The 15,773-nt window shown below is 42.6% G+C and overlaps 1 protein-coding gene across 5 annotated transcripts in view; it reads right to left on the bottom strand.

Moving 5' to 3' along the window:
* HGL1 (heteroglycan glucosidase 1) overlaps positions 1-15,773 on the bottom strand; it is a 156,388-nt gene that overhangs the window by 85,980 nt on the left and 54,635 nt on the right. For all 5 annotated transcript variants that reach the window (XM_087400308.1, XM_087400305.1, XM_087400306.1 and 2 more), the window contains exons 6-12: positions 15,637-15,719; positions 15,405-15,500; positions 15,062-15,230; positions 14,799-14,941; positions 14,512-14,598; positions 14,166-14,351; positions 13,716-13,883 (exon numbers count right to left, since the gene is read on the bottom strand). In XM_087400308.1, the coding sequence (XP_087256434.1) occupies positions 13,716-13,883; positions 14,166-14,351; positions 14,512-14,598; positions 14,799-14,941; positions 15,062-15,230; positions 15,405-15,500; positions 15,637-15,719 (932 nt within the window). The remainder of the gene's footprint in view (positions 1-13,715; positions 13,884-14,165; positions 14,352-14,511; positions 14,599-14,798; positions 14,942-15,061; positions 15,231-15,404; positions 15,501-15,636; positions 15,720-15,773) is intronic.

Raw genomic sequence — 15,773 nt, 5'->3', positions numbered from 1 at the left:
TCAAAACTTCTAGCTTTGAAAGAAGCTGATTGGCATGCACTTCTCTGGCCAGGCCACATTATCTCTTCCCATACTATTGTCAGGCATCTAGGTTACCCCATTGGCTGGAATATTACCCCGCATCAACAGCTCAAATGGGTGCTTCAAAAGATTAACAAGAAGCTGGAATACTGGCATTTGTCCACCTGGCCTCTACATGTTCGACTTCGGATAGTACAGTCCATCATTATGGCATATGTGCAATTTTATTTGCTTCTTCTTCCCTGGTCTTTCAAGCATTTGGCTTCCTATATGTCCCAGGCTATGGAGATATTTTGGAAAAGCAAATCTCATAAAAAGGCCTTGCGACTACTACCTATGGAGTCCATTTGTTCACCTAAGACTCATGGGGGGCTGAATATTCTCAATCTCCAGGTTCATATGTTGGCACGAAAGAGCACTATGATTGCTGATTTTCTTCAGCAAAAACAGCCATGGGCTATTATGTTAGCAGCTATGTGTGGAAACATGGCGACTCATGCATATGGGCATTGGATTACAGATCACTGGGAAGCAGTCATGTCCACATTTCAAGGGAAAATTCCTGGTTGCCCTGTTTCTTCTGCTTTTATTCATGATTGGAAGAGAATTCTCTCATATGCAAAATGGACAGGTGCTTCTTCTCATCATGGTAATTCTTTTCGATTGGAAAGCATCCATTGGAGTAAGGTGTTTGAATTGCCTCTCGCTCTACAAGCACCTATTAAAGCATACAATCTCATGAAATTGGGCGTCAGATTTGTTGGTGATGTTGTGGATCAACAAGGTTGTATGCTTTCATTTCCACAAGCTTGCAGGACATTCTCCTTGGGCCTGCATCATAGGTCCATTTGGAGAACACTTTCAGCTATGTTGCAGCCTTTTGTTCCAGTTCCTCCACTGTTTGCACAAGACAGATTAATGGACAGGAATTTGACTTCTTTATCCCCTTCTACCCATACGCTCTCAATGCACAATCTGACCTCTTCGAAGGTCTACAGATTTCTTCTTCCACCGCCATGGATTGACAAGCATGCCAACACTCTTTGGAATTTGGATAGGCCTTTATCTTGGTGGCAATCACGACTCATGAAAATCTGGAAAGCCAAATTGCCATTGAAACAGAGGCTTTTCTTTTGGAGATGTATTGTGGGAGCCTTTTCCATTGGGGTTAAATTGGCAGCACGCCGCATTGCTTCCCCTTCCTGTCCCCGTTGCTCTCAACAGTATGAGACAGTTCCTCACCTATTATGGTCTTGCCCACAATCCCGCATACTGATCACTCATGTTTCTCATTTGCTGCAGCTTCGGTTTCCCTCTATCAGATTTGGGAAACTCTTCTGGATGTTTGGATGCCTCTCATCTCAGATGTCTCCATTCCTCCTCTTCTTTTACTGGACTCGCTTTTGGGTACTATGGACCATTTGGACGCAGAGACTGCATTCTAGGATGGGTCAACAGTTTCCTCAGGCATATATTTTCTTCAGAATGTCCCTCAAGCAATCCTTATATGACAGTTTTGCTGCAAGGGACTTGGATGCCACTAGCCTTGAAGTGTTCTCTACCTGTTTTTGAGTTTCTCCATTGGGCTCTTTTTTTGAGTCTCATGTCAGTGAGTGCGAGACTTTCCATCTTGTAAATTTATGATAATATAAATACTGGATTTTACCCAAAAAAAAAAAAAAAGTGTGTGTGTGTGTGGTTGCTATAGCTAGACCAGTGTGTGTGTGTGTGTGTGTGAGAGGAGGGTCTGAGTGCTTGCTGATCAGCGTCGTCCGTCATTGTTTGACGCCCGTCTTTTTGTCCATACCATCGTACGACCGTCGTACGGTTCCCGTATGGCTTTTGCGTCAGGTTACCTTACCATCGCGGCTCCATTCAACCCTGCACGACAGTTCTTACCTGCAGTCTTCCTTCCCAAAGTCCATACAGTCCGTCCGTACTTTTCCCGTTTAATCATTCCGTACAGTCGTTAACTCTTCCATACAGACTGTCTGTTGTCCCGTACAGCCTGTCAGTGATCCCGTACAGCCTGTCAGTCCTTTCCTGCAATCTCTCAATCTGTCCGTACAGTTTCTGTCAGTTTCTTCGTTGCGTCCGTACAGTGCTTCATCCCAGCGTCCGTACAGCCTGCCAGCCTTTCTTTGTGCCCTGTCCGATTCTCCCTGTTTGATATCTGTTCAATCCCTTAGCCTCCATGGCAGAAGCAAACAAGTACTATGTCAAGAGAGCCCTCTCTCCTGAACCCAAAAGACAATTAAGGGAAGCCTCTTCCCCCATAGCTCCTTCTTCTGAAGATGCTTCCTATGTGTTTGATATGCTGAATGATGATTTTCAACAAAGCAGAAGGGAATGGATTCAACCTGCTCCGGAACTCACTTACAAAATGAAGCTGCCATCTCTTGTGCAACCTTTGAAGAAGCTCTCTCAAACTGCAGTTATCATCTTTTTCCCAAGCAAAATTCCCTCTGCTAATGATGTGGGACAATGGGTGAATTCTCTCCTAGGTGGATGCTTTGTAGAAGGAGTCTATTTTGCCTCCCGAGGATTTTATGAAGTTCATCTTTTGGATGCTTTGACAAAACAAAAGATGCTGGAAATGTCCCCTTTATTTTTTGGTCGCCAGATGGTGCATATCATGCCCTGGTCCCCCAATAAGGACTATCAGAACCTCATCAAGCATCATTGCCCTGTATGGGTTGAAGTGGTTGATTTTCCAGATTATATGAGAACAGAGCTTCCAAGTTTAGCTATGACATTGGGACAAGTGATCTGTCCCCCTCGTCCAACAGGTAATAAAAATCGTTTTTGCATCTTATGGGATACTGATAGACCGACCCCTTCTTCTATTGCAGTTGAGATTGAGGGTGTTAATTTGGGCAAGAAATATTTCACCTTAAAATGGGGCATTTTAGCTGGAGCTTGTTTTTCTTGTCACAAATTTGGGCATCTTGCTTCGGAGTGTCCTTCTATCCTTCATCCACCTCCTCCAGCTGCTATTCCTCTGCCATCTAATAAAGGAGGTCAGAAGACATATGTGGAAAAGATTGAAGCTAAAGGAGCAAAGCCTTCAGTTCATACAGGGAGCCAGGCCAATTCAGCTCAAAATAAGGATAAAGGCAAAAGCAAGTTAGGAGAAAATATTTCATCATCTCATGAGGGATGGCAGACTGCAAAGAAGACGGTGCCTCTCAAACAAAGACCCCTCCAATCTCGTAATTGGGATGCCTCTGCTCCTTCTCCAGGACAATCTTCTACCTCTTCAAGCAGCCCCATCTCAAAGGCTTGGGTCAATGCAGTCAAGAAGGGTCTTCCCCTTTGTGAAGAAGATGATATTATCAGGGAATTGGAAGCTGAGGGTCAGCAAGACCCTGTGGCAATGGCAGAGGCTTGAGGCCTCCCGCTCTTTTGGAGGACCGATCATTCTCTTGTATATATTTTCATGTGTGCTTCTCTTAAATGTTTTTCCTATAATATACAGGGCCTCTGCAACCAGAATAAATGGAGGCTTCTCTGGCATTATATAAATACAACTCATCCGGATGTTGTATGTCTCCAAGAGCATAATCAGCATTTTTTTGCTGGACAGCATGGGTTTTTTTCAGGATATGATATATTCTATTCAGGATCGGAACAATTCTCTGGGCTGTGCATTTTAGCCAGACATGATCTGCAACCCTTGATAGCATATAATGATCTAGGTGGACGATGGATGATTATCCAATGTATGATCAATGGAGAGATTTTTGAAATAGGATCTTTGTATGCCTCTCAAAATTCAGCTTCCAGAGCTCAAATGTGGAACTCCATAAAGCAATATCCTTGGTCCTCTAATGCTCTACTTTGTGGTGATTTCAACAATTCTCCTCACTGGAAGGACAATACCACGCATAAATCACATATGCTGCCCTCTGAAATCCAGCAATGGGAACACATGACATCATCACTTCGATTTGCAGATTTATGGACAGCAACTCATCCTTCAGTGATGGGATTTACATATCATCATAATGCTTTTACAGATTATTGGACCAGGCTTGATAGATTTTATCTCATTCATGCTCAGCAATATGATGAATATACATGTCAGATGTGGACTGATTATTCACAACAATTATCTGATCACACTCCACTTTGGCTCACCCTTTCTTTTGGTATGCCTCTGGATGACTTGCAGCTCTCTTCAGTCAGAAATTTACAGGTTAATCAATTCTATCTTTCTCACGAAAAATTTCAGCATATGATCAGACTAGCTTGCAGGCCATTGCTATCCCATGCTCAGGAGGATCTGGAATTTGCTTGGATCTCTTTCATACATCGTATTCAAAATGTCATCAAGGAATATGGAAGATGGTACTTGGCAGAAACCAGACAGCATATCCAGTGGGCAAAATCATACAAGCAGTATCTTGTACAGATTAGTCATCAAAGATCTCTATCTGATTCTGAGCAGCATTTATTATCTTGTGCTTCCTCTATAATTGATGCCAATGACAAACGCAAGCTGTCTAAATGGCAGATTAGGGCCAGAGTTAAACCTATGCTAGATAAGGGCTGTTCCTCTAAATCTTTTTTCCGGAACTTACATGCACACAGACAAAGCCAATCTATCATGAGGGTAAGGAAATCAGATGGTCTCTGGACCCAGTCTCTCTCTCAGCTTGAAAAACAATGTCTGGATCATTTTCAGCTCCTTTATTCTCAGCCATCTTCTTCTGCACCTCAGGTCGCATTGGCTCGTAACAGATTTACTGAGCTTGTTTCTCCCATTGTCTCCCCGCAAAAAGCCTCAATGCTGGAAATGTCTTTTTCAGATGATGAATTGGATGAAGCCCTTAAGCATTTGGGTAAACATAAATCCCCTGGCTGGGATGGTCTGACGGTTGAATTTTTCGAAGATCAAGATGTGTTGGTCATGCAGGTGGATGTGGCGAAGGCGTTTGATACAGTACAGTGGGATTATGTCTCTCAAATCATGCAAAAACTTGGTTTTGGGCCAAAGCTATCTAATGTCATATATTGGCTTTATTCAAATTCTACTGCACAATGCTTTATAGGGAAACATTTGTCTGAGTCTTGGACTCTCGAACGTTCGGTTCGACAAGGATGTCCTCTCAGTGCCTTGCTTTATGCCATCGCTTCACATCCTTTGCTTCTTTATATGGATCACATGGTTGATACTGGACAGCTAGAGGGGCTTCAGATTTCTGGTTCACGACCCTTCATAGCGCAGGCCTATGCAGATGATTCATTCTTCATGCTAAAGAACAGTCCATTGGAGATTCGCCTCTTGATGGATACCCTTTCAGATTTTGGGTTGGCAGCTGGTCTTAAAATTAATTTTCAGAAATCAAAACTCTTGCCTCTCAAGCTTTGTGATTGGCATGCTATTCTGTGGCCAGGCCAGATTATTCAACCGGAAAATATAGTAAGACATTTGGGTTATCCTATTGGCTGGAAAATCAGTAATAAGCAACAAATGTTGTGGGTGTTCAACAAAATTCAGGACAAATTACAATATTGGAAGATTTCCACATGGCCTCTGCATGTACGGCTTCGAATTGTCCAATCTATTGTTCTAGCTTATGTCCAGTTCTACCTTCCTCTATTACATTGGTCATCTCGAGATCTCTCATCTTTTATGTCTCAAGCCATGGAGATTTTTTGGAAAACCAAGCTTCATAAAAAAGCTTTACGGTTGCTCAAAATGGACTTGCTTTGCTCACCCAGAATGCATGGTGGTTTGAATATAATAAACATCAAATATCATGTGTTGGCAAGAAAGATCACTATGCTCAAAACATCCTTTCAACAAGAGCAGCCTTGGTCTATTATGCTAGCAATTTTGTGTGGTCAGATGCGCACACATGCTTATGGACATTGGATAGTAGATCCATCGGAAGTAGTACTTGGAAAATTTCAAGGTAAAATCCCTGGTTGTCCATTTTCTAATTCCTTGATTCAGGATTGGAAGCAAGTACTCTCTCACATCAAATGGTCTCCTCATCCTGCTTCTCTAGCATCATCACTCAGATTGGAGAGTATTCATTGGAGTGCTGTGTTTTCCTCTCCCCTTGCTGTTCAACAACCCATCAGAGCTTACAATCTTATGAAAATGGGTATCCGGTTCATTGATGACGTTGTAGATATGCAAGGAAATATTCTCCTTTTTCCAGCAGCATGTAGACAATACAACCTGGCAATGCATCATAGACCTATTTGGAAAGCTATTGCTGATCTCCTACTTCCTCTGGTTCCGATTCCGACATTGAATGGCAGTGACAGGCTTCAAGATTGGCACCTTCAATCTTCAAGTCCAAGCATTTCTTCTAAGCCTTTGCAGTCATTGACATCTATACAGGCTTATAGATTAATATTACCTCCTCCTTGGATTGCCCATCATGCTAATTCTTTATGGCATCTGAACAAATCATTAGCCTGGTGGAAAGGAAGATTGCAAATGATATGGAAGTTGAAAATGCCATTGAAGCAAAGACTATTCCTATGGAGATGTATTGTTGGTATTCTCCCAGTGGGAGTGAAATTGGCTAAACGACGAATAGCTTCACCTCTCTGTCCAAGATGTCACCTTGCATCGGAGAGTATTCCGCATTTATTGTGGTTTTGTTCATATTCCAGAGACCTTCTTATTTTTTATCTCTCAGATTTCCAGCACACAGGTTCTACAGGTTTTTCTGGATGTATGGCAAACTATCAGCTTCTTTGTCACAGTATTCTCTCTTCTTCCACTGGATCAAATACTGGGCCTTATGGACCCTCTGGCTGCAGCGCATCCAAGCATATCTGAATTCTCCTCTTCAGCATCCTTACGAGTTTTTCAGAGCCTCATTAAGGCAGTCTTTATATGATGCCTTACATGAGGAAGATTTGGATGTTTCTTGTATTCAACTTTTCTTTTACTGTTTCTGATGGACAGGGCTGTAGCTCTATTTTGAGCACGGCCTGGATGTAAATGAATGTTTTATAATATAAGTATCTTGGTTTTACAAAAAAAAAAAAAAAGTGTGTGTGTGTGAGAGGTGTGTGTGTGTGTGAAGGTGTGTGAGCGGTGAGAGCTCGTTGCTCGTCAGCGTCCGGTGCCCCCCAACCATCGTACGGCAGTTTCCGTACAGATCCCAGCGCCGCTTCAGCTGCTCCGTACAGGCGTGCCTTTGCTGCTACCCTTCCGTACCTTTTGTACAGCCCCTTGGAGTGTGTGTATAGTCCACGGTATCTTTATGCGATTTCAGCCAGGTGTACGTGTTTTGGTATTTCGTCCTTGCCAAGTATCCTCCGTAGATTCGTCCGTACGTTGTACGATCGCCGTACGGTGTCCGTACGACCGTACGATTACGTACCTGCCCTGTATTTCCGTACAGTTAGCCTCCCCCCGTGCAGCCTGTGCATACTTCAACACAGCTCGTCGTAGTCCGTACAGCCCAGCACCTCTTGTCGTATAAGCTTTTGGGGTTTCTTTGCTTCGTTGTCTTCCCGAACAGCCCTGTTTTTTTTTCACCAAAATCTTACCTTTCCCTCTACTTTTCTCCTCACTAGCTATACTCTCCTCCCCCTCCCTTGTGGGCTTCCTGTGGATACTCCTGTGGTTTTCACTACCCCTTTACACGTATTTCATTCCCAAGCTCCCCCTCATACAAAGTTATGGCAGAATACTCATATGAAAAAACGTTTCAAAAGGAGCGCTCGGCTCCCTGCAAGAAGCAAAAGCAGGTTGAGGGTCAGCATGACCCCGTGCATGACACTCTTGTGGCTCAACTAGTATATGATGTCATGCATGAAGGATTTGCAGATACGAGAAAAGAATGGAAAGACTCAGTTCCCTCAGTTGGCATCATGGTTGAGGTTGATGAAATTGTGGATCCAGTCAGAGAATATGCTAAGAATGCAGTCATATTATTTTTTCCAGGCCGGATGCCACCTGCTGCAGAAATAGGCAACTGGCTGACACGCACATTGGCTGGCTCTTTTGTTCGTAAAGTACATTATGCAGCCAGGGGCTTTTTTGAGGTGATCATGGTGGATGAGATCCACAGACAAATGCTTTTGGAACACTCGCCTCTCTTTTTAGGGCAGCAAATGGTGCATGTTTTGCCATGGTCTCCCACACGGGACTTTCAGGCTTTAATCCGACACAGATGCCCGGTTTGGGTTGAAGTTGTTGACTTCCCACAATGTATGGCCTCACTTTTGCCTAAAATTGCAGCATCTTTAGGTAAAGTGGTCTGCCCACCACGGCCCAATGGCAACTCAAACAGATTTTGCATTCTTTGGGATACTGATAATCCCACACCGGACTCTTATTCGGTCACGGTGAATAATGTGAACATGGGCAGTGCTTTTTATAAACTCAAATGGGGTTTATTTGCAGGGGCCTGTTTTGAATGCAAAAAGTTTGGACACATGGCTTCACACTGTCCACTGAACCTACATAAAATGCCTCATGCCACCTTGCCAGTCCACATGCCCACTAAAGATGCTCCTACTCCAGTTGCAAACAAAAACAAAAGCAGTAGATAGCATTCTGGGAGTCAGGATAAAGGCAAAGATTCAGTAGCTACCAATGCGAATCTCACTTCACATTCACCTCCTGCTACTCAATCCTTGTCCAAAGGAAAGCAACCTTCAACTGATGGCTGGCAAAGCCCAAGAAAGGTTATTTCTGCTCAAAGAATTCCACCCCCTCGCACTTGGAATGGTGCCTCTTCTAGCGGAAACACCCCAGAGATCAATACAGGAATTGGGATTACATGGGCTGCAATAACAGCCAGCAGAACACTCTTCCCTGAAGAAGAGGTTGCTGCTTTGCTGTCTACTTCTCAGGCGACTACTTCTTCTCAGGGGCGAGGCCTCGACCCTGAGATAGAAATGCAAGGCTGACCTCATGCATTTTGCTGCTGTACATAGTTGTTACATTACTATAAATATCTGTATATATGACTGCTCACATCACCTGTTTTACACTCAATGTCCAGGGCATGTGTGACAGTAGGAAATGGAAATCTGTGTGGTTGTACATCAACAGATTTCAACCTGACATAGTGGCATTACAAGAGCACAACCAACATATTTATGCAGGCAAGACAGGACACTACTGTGGGTATGACATTTTCTATGCTGGGGAGCACTCTTTCTCAGGGGTTGTCCTTCTGATCAAACATGAGCTTCAACCAGTCATTGCATTAAATGACAACAAAGGCAGATGGCTTGTTCTCCAATGCATTATTAGAGGAGAGGTGTTTGAATTTGCTTTAGTTTATGCACCTCAGTCATCTCGAGACAGAACTGTAATTTGGCATTCTATGCAACAATACTCGTGGAGATCTCATGCCTACATATCTGGGGATTTCAATAATGCTCCACAACAGGGAGACAACACTTCCAGCCACGATCATATGTTAGCTCCTGAAAGGCATGCCTGGTCTCAACTACTCTTGCATTTGGATCTAGTGGACCTTTGGAAGGAATTGCAGCCTTTGTCACCGGGCTATACTTTTCAACATAATGCTCTTTCCGCTTATAAGGCACGACTGGATCGCTGGTATAGTGTTGCTCCCCAACAAAATGGGGATTTCGCATGCAAAATGTGGATTAACTATGCCTTTGTGCATTCAGACCATGCACCACTATGGCTGCGGTTATCTTTTCATAAGATGCCAGATGATAGATTGCCACAAAGGCGACATTTAATCATCAACAACAGTTATTTGCAACATGCTGAATTTAAGGCAATGGTCACTGAAGCAACTCATTGTCTCTCATCAAGCAGCCATCTTCATGCTGATGATGCCTGGGCTTCTTTTATTTCTAAAATGCAAATGGTGATTAGAGTTTATGGCAAGTCTTACATGAAGACTCTGAGGGAAACCATTGCTCAGGCCAAGTTACTTGTCAAGACCTCACTGAACTCAGTCATCATCGTTTGCTGTCCATGCATGAGCAAACCACATTATGTCAGGCAAGACTTTGTCTTAAACTAAATGATCACAGGAAACTGGCAAAATGGGAGACTAGAGCAAGACAAAGAGCCTTCACAGATAAAGGTTGCTCTTCCAAAGAATTTTTCAAGAGTTTGCATCAGAGGAGAATCAAAACAGAAATTTGCAGAGTGCTTATGCCTGATGGATCATGGACTACTTCACGGTCACAACTTGCCTCTGTTTGTGTGCATCACTTCTCTCAGCAATTTGGCTCTGCAGCTCCTCCCTCGCAATAGGTTTTGCTTGCACGAAATTTACTGTTGAAAAATGTTTCTCCAATCATTTCCCCTACTCAAGCTTTGGAATTGGAGGAACCCTTTACTGAGAGGGAACTGTCAGATGCCATCAAATCATGTGGCAGATGGAAATCCCCTGGATGGGATGGTTTGACAGTCGAGTTTTTTCTAGCATACTGGCCCATTTTGAAGCATCCATTACTATCTATGGTGAATGCTGCATGGCAACATCAGAAAATGCCAAACACATGGAAGAGAGGTCTTGTTAAACTCCTTCCTAAAAAACAAATTTGTGAGTCTTTGGCAGACTGGAGACCTATCACTCTTATGCCTGTAATATACAAAGTCACTACCAAAATGATTGTTGCTCGGCTAAAGGGGTTTTTACATGATGGGTTGCATCCTGCGCAATATGGCTTTGTCCCGCGTAGGCATATCACCGATAACATTGCTAATGCCTACATTGGAATTGAATATGCCAAATACACACAGCAGGATGTTCTGTTATTGCAAGTTGATATTGCCAAAGCTTTTGATACAGTTCAGTGGGATTTCATTTCATCGACTATGCAGGCTTTGGGTTTTGGCACAAAAATGCAGCAACTCATCAATTGGCTCTATCAAGATAGTGAAGCTGCCTGCATACTTTCAGGAGATATTTCTCCATCCTGGACTCTTGCTTGCTCTGTCAGACAAGGATGCCCACTGAGTGCTTTACTTTTTGCCATAGCCACTCATCCACTGCTTCAATATCTGGATCACCTCTTGGACACGGACCAGCTGCACGGTTTGGAGATCCATGGCAGTCGCAGCATGATTGCTCAAGCATATGCCGATGATTCTTTCTTTACTCCAAAAAATACTCGGGCTGATCTGTCCATGATTATGCATGCTCTTTCTACATATGGATTGGCTGCTGGCCTTTGGGTAAATTTTCAAAAATCAAAATTGTTGCCTTTACATCCACAGGACTGGCACAACCTTTTGTGGCCTGGGGAAATTGTTCCTGCTTCTCAATTCATTCGACATCTTGGTTATCCTTTAGGATGGGGACTCACCCGTTCACAACAAACTGATTGGGTGCTAGTAAAGTTGAGGGCAAAACTTGAATATTGGAAGCTTGCAACTTGGCCATTACATGTTCGTCTGCGAATTACACAATCCATTTTGATAGCATACATACAATTTTATCTGCCTCTCACTATGTTTACTAAGGCAGATTTGGTTTCATTTATGTCAGCTATCATGGAAATTTTCTGGCGTTCAAAACATGGCAAGAAAAGTTTCAGATTACTCTCCATGCATCGTCTCAGTTCTCCAAAGATGCACGGGGGTCTGAACATTCTCAATATTCAAATGCATTTACTTGCTCACAGGGGGAAAATGATGATGCAATTTCTACAAGGAGATCAGCCTTGGGCTTTTATGATTCGCTCTCTCTTATTACATCTTCATACATCTGCTTTTGGAAATTGGCAGCCTACTCAGTGGGAATTTTTATTTGGCTCTATCCAAGGCAAGATCAGAGGATGCCCATTTGTTTCTTCTCTGCTTCTTGATTGGAAACACATTTTATCCCACTTGGAATGGAAAGGCAAGGACTCTCTCTTGGGCAACTCTTTGAGGGTAGAGAATCTCTTTTGGTCTAAAGTATTCCACCCACCTTTGGCCATACAAGAACCTCGACGTTCTTATTTTCTCTCCTTCAAAGGCATTTCATCTGTGGCGGATGTACTTCACAATGATGGCACAATTCTATCTTTTTCTTTGGCTGCTCGCAAATACGGCTTGGGAGCTCATTATCGTCCTTTATGGCATAAAATTTCAGCAATGCTCCAACCGTACTTGCCGATACCTCATTTAGAAATACAGCATCGGCTTGAGGATTGGATTTTATGCTCTCCTTCCTCATATGTCCGTCCTTTGAAGCTTTCACATATCACAGTGTCATCATTGTATAGAGTGTTATTACCTCCACCTTGGATTTCCAACAGAGCAAATATTGTTTGGCATATGGATCGTCCAATGAAGTGGTGGAGAAAAAGGCTGCGTCTCCTTTGGCATTACAAAGTCCCTCTTCGACAACAGCTTTTTCTATGGCGAGTTCTCCTTGGCATTTTTCCATCTGGACAGTTACTCGCACACAGACATATTGCTTCAGCTGTTTGTCACAGATGCTCGCACTCTACTGAATCAGTGCTCCACATCTTTTGGTCCTGTCCAAATACTTCTGATTTCATTGCTCTCATCAGACAGAGGCTTCGACAGCGATTTCCTACTGTTACTTTTGGCAGATTTTTCTGGTTGTTTGGATTTCATCCCCAGAGACAGGGTTTTGATTTATTTTTTATATGGGTGCGATATTGGACCCTATGGACTTTATGGATGGATAGAAATCATAGAGTCTTTGGTGATCCACTATTTTCATCCTTTCTTTTTTTCAGACGATCTCTGCAACAATCATTCTACGATTGTTTTCAGACTCGTTTGATTGATCAGGATGTGTATACAGCCTAAACTGAGATCTTTTCTTGAGTAGTAGCTACTTCGTTTTTTTGAAGCAGCTATGAATGTAATTATTATATAGAAATAAAAGCTTTCTTCTCACCAAAAAAAAAAAAGTGTGTGTGTGTACGTGCGCATGTATGCGAGCCTGTGTGTGTGCATGTGTGTTGAGATATTTTGGGAATCCGTTCTTGCAATCTTATGAATATTTCAGACTCTCCCTACAGCAATCTATCTATGATGCTTGCCATCAAGGAGATCTTCCTCAGTCATGCCTGGAAATAGTTTCTCTTTGCTTTTGATTCCCTGTTGAGGCTCTCTGTTTTTTGAGACCCTCATGTAAATCTTGCTGATAATATACCTCTCATGGGTTTACCCCAAAAAAAAAAAAAGTGTGTGCATGTGTGTGCTAGGGAGGTGTGTGTGTGTTTTTTTTTTTTTGGGGGGGGGAAAGGGGGGGGTCACGCCAACACTGTTGAACAATGAGAGAGTAAGAGCTTCTTGTTCGGGCCTAAAATCAACCAAGAAGATTTGCCTTAAATCAGTACTGTACTCGTAGCATCAGACAGTGGTGTCGAGTTGGAAAACCTTGGATCATGAACACAATAAACTCTGCGCCAAGTTGAACTATTAGCCTAGAAATGCTCAGAGCAGCTAGCTCATGGGCCTCACTTGCACAATGGTGGGGTTTGTGACTGAACCAGACATTGTCGATATATGGTATACATGTTACGAAGGGCAATATGTGTGAGACAGACTTCATGTACATAAATATTCAATCAAATTCAACCAATCAATCCATAGTCCATTCAGAGACTACGGTCAAGTTTATCAACTTTTAAAAAATAGTGTCACTTCTCTTCCTGCGGGTCGCTTCATCCTTTGGAAGGATAACCTAGCATGAAAATTTTATCCAGAGAGACAGAAGATATTTCACAAATTGTAAAATTCACCACCATACCTCAGGTCCAAAGGCCCAAGGTTCATGATCTATTGTTCCTGCCTCAGAATGGCCCCGAGAAAAGGGTAATAATGTACCGATCCCCATCCAGCGTGCAAAAAGTTTTGGTGTTGCATCTCCAGCGAATCCACCAATATCAGGGCCGGAGAATGGTTGTCCACTAAGACCCTACACTAAGGCAGTATTTATAAACAGGAGGCATGATTGAAACCACTAGCAACAATGATTTGGATTGAAAAGAAGGGCATACAAAAACATTCAAAATCTTCAACACACTTTCCTTCAGTGGCACTACTTAAAAGCCTAGCCAAGAGAAACACTAGAAAGAAACCACCCAAAAAAAAAGTATAATAGAGAGACTCAATACTACAGTAAACTGCCACTTCCAAGTTGATGTAGCAAAAGAGAGTGTTAATGATACAGGATGTTCACGTGACAGCAGTCTCATACCAAATTCAAGGCCATGGGAACACTCATGCGAAGGTGATCCCAAGTTGAAAGATTATCTCCTGACCAGGTGGCTGCATATCTTTGGCTACCAATGTACCCTGCCCGTGTCAGGACAAATGGGCGCCTTGTGGAATTTGCAAGCAACATCCCTTCATAGGTCGACCTTGCCATCAACATGCCATATACCTGTGTCAAAACCACAGTCGCAATGTCCAATATGCTTTTGAATGATTGCAGCCAAATTCCTTCTGTAAAGACAGAATTGCATGCAGGGGAAATATACAAGAAAATTTGCAAACTTATTGAAACAAACCAGGTATATAGGGAAACAAGGACAGCAAGTTACATTATGATAATGCGAGTGATTCTGTGACCCTCCCAGCTCAGCATCTCCATGGTGAATGTTGGTGTTAGGCATGGTTTTTGCTACTGTCTGCCAAGTCCAGTAGTATATTTGGGTATAAAGATTCCATCTCAATTATCAAATGAGTGCATCTATATTAAAACAAGCACTAGAAGCATAGGAATATAAACCTCTTAATATATGTCACACAGCAAGGCAACAGAGAACTGTGCACAGTTGCATGATATTAAAATATTTTATGAAGTAGACTTCCACATCATGCCCCTTACCTTGAACACTGTAGGCTCATTCATATCATTCCAAATACCATCAATACCATTCGAGCCAAAGTCACTGACAAGACCAGCCCACCATTTGCGAGTTTTTTCTGAGGTGAAGTCTGGAAAGACACATGGTCCTGGCCACACTTCCCCTACAGAAACCATCGACACCATCTATTAAGTTTTAAGAATCAAGGAGCAGATGCATGTGCAGAAGTGCATTAATGGCCCTGCTTCATCCTTAGAATGCAATTACTGGTACAAATACTCACCCACATAAGGTTTTCCATTTGATGCCAGTACCCAGGCATCTTTAGTCGTGCCACTATCATACACAAAGTATCCCTTTTCTGACTTGATGCCAGGATCAAGCATCCAGACAGCTTTAAAACCCTCATCATGTAGAGCTTTTGCCAATCCTTGTGAATCTGCAAACTTTTCCTGTATTCCAAACAAAAAAGGGGTTTAACCCCTTGTGCTTATTACCTTCAAATGAAAAGGGACCTTACTTCCTACATAACATTTCTGAGATGCTACCTATAGATTCTAGGAAGCTACACGATCTAACAGCTACGAAACAGAAGAATGCGTGCCCAAACATTGAAAAAAACATACAGGATCAAAAGTGAAACAGCGAAACCCATCCATGTAATCAATGTCCATCCATATAACATCACAAGGCAGCTTTTTCTCCCGGAACGTTTTGGCAACCTGTTCCCAGATAGCCCAACAATGATTTGAACATCCACTGTTTACCTTATCCAACTGAAAAGCAATCGGTGAAAAAACTTGTAGCATTTTTCATCTTTCCTTATCAATTCTTGTATTCACAAAACATTCAACCAACCTCTAGAACTCTTGAGGCAGGTTCATAACTCCATCTGCATTGGTGGTAGCCGAGACTCCACTTGGGAGGCATACTTATTGTTCCTAATCTCAAAAAAATCATCTCTTAAAACCAGCACATGATTCTCTTAAAGTTCA

Source organism: Dipteris shenzhenensis, chromosome 29 (genome assembly GCF_047967505.1).
Source record: "Dipteris shenzhenensis isolate YYH24624 ecotype China chromosome 29, Dip_SZ_1.0, whole genome shotgun sequence".
Taxonomy (NCBI): Eukaryota; Viridiplantae; Streptophyta; class Polypodiopsida; order Gleicheniales; family Dipteridaceae; genus Dipteris; species Dipteris shenzhenensis.
Note: the sequence above shows the minus strand (reverse complement) of the source record. Positions and strands in the feature narration are given on the sequence as shown.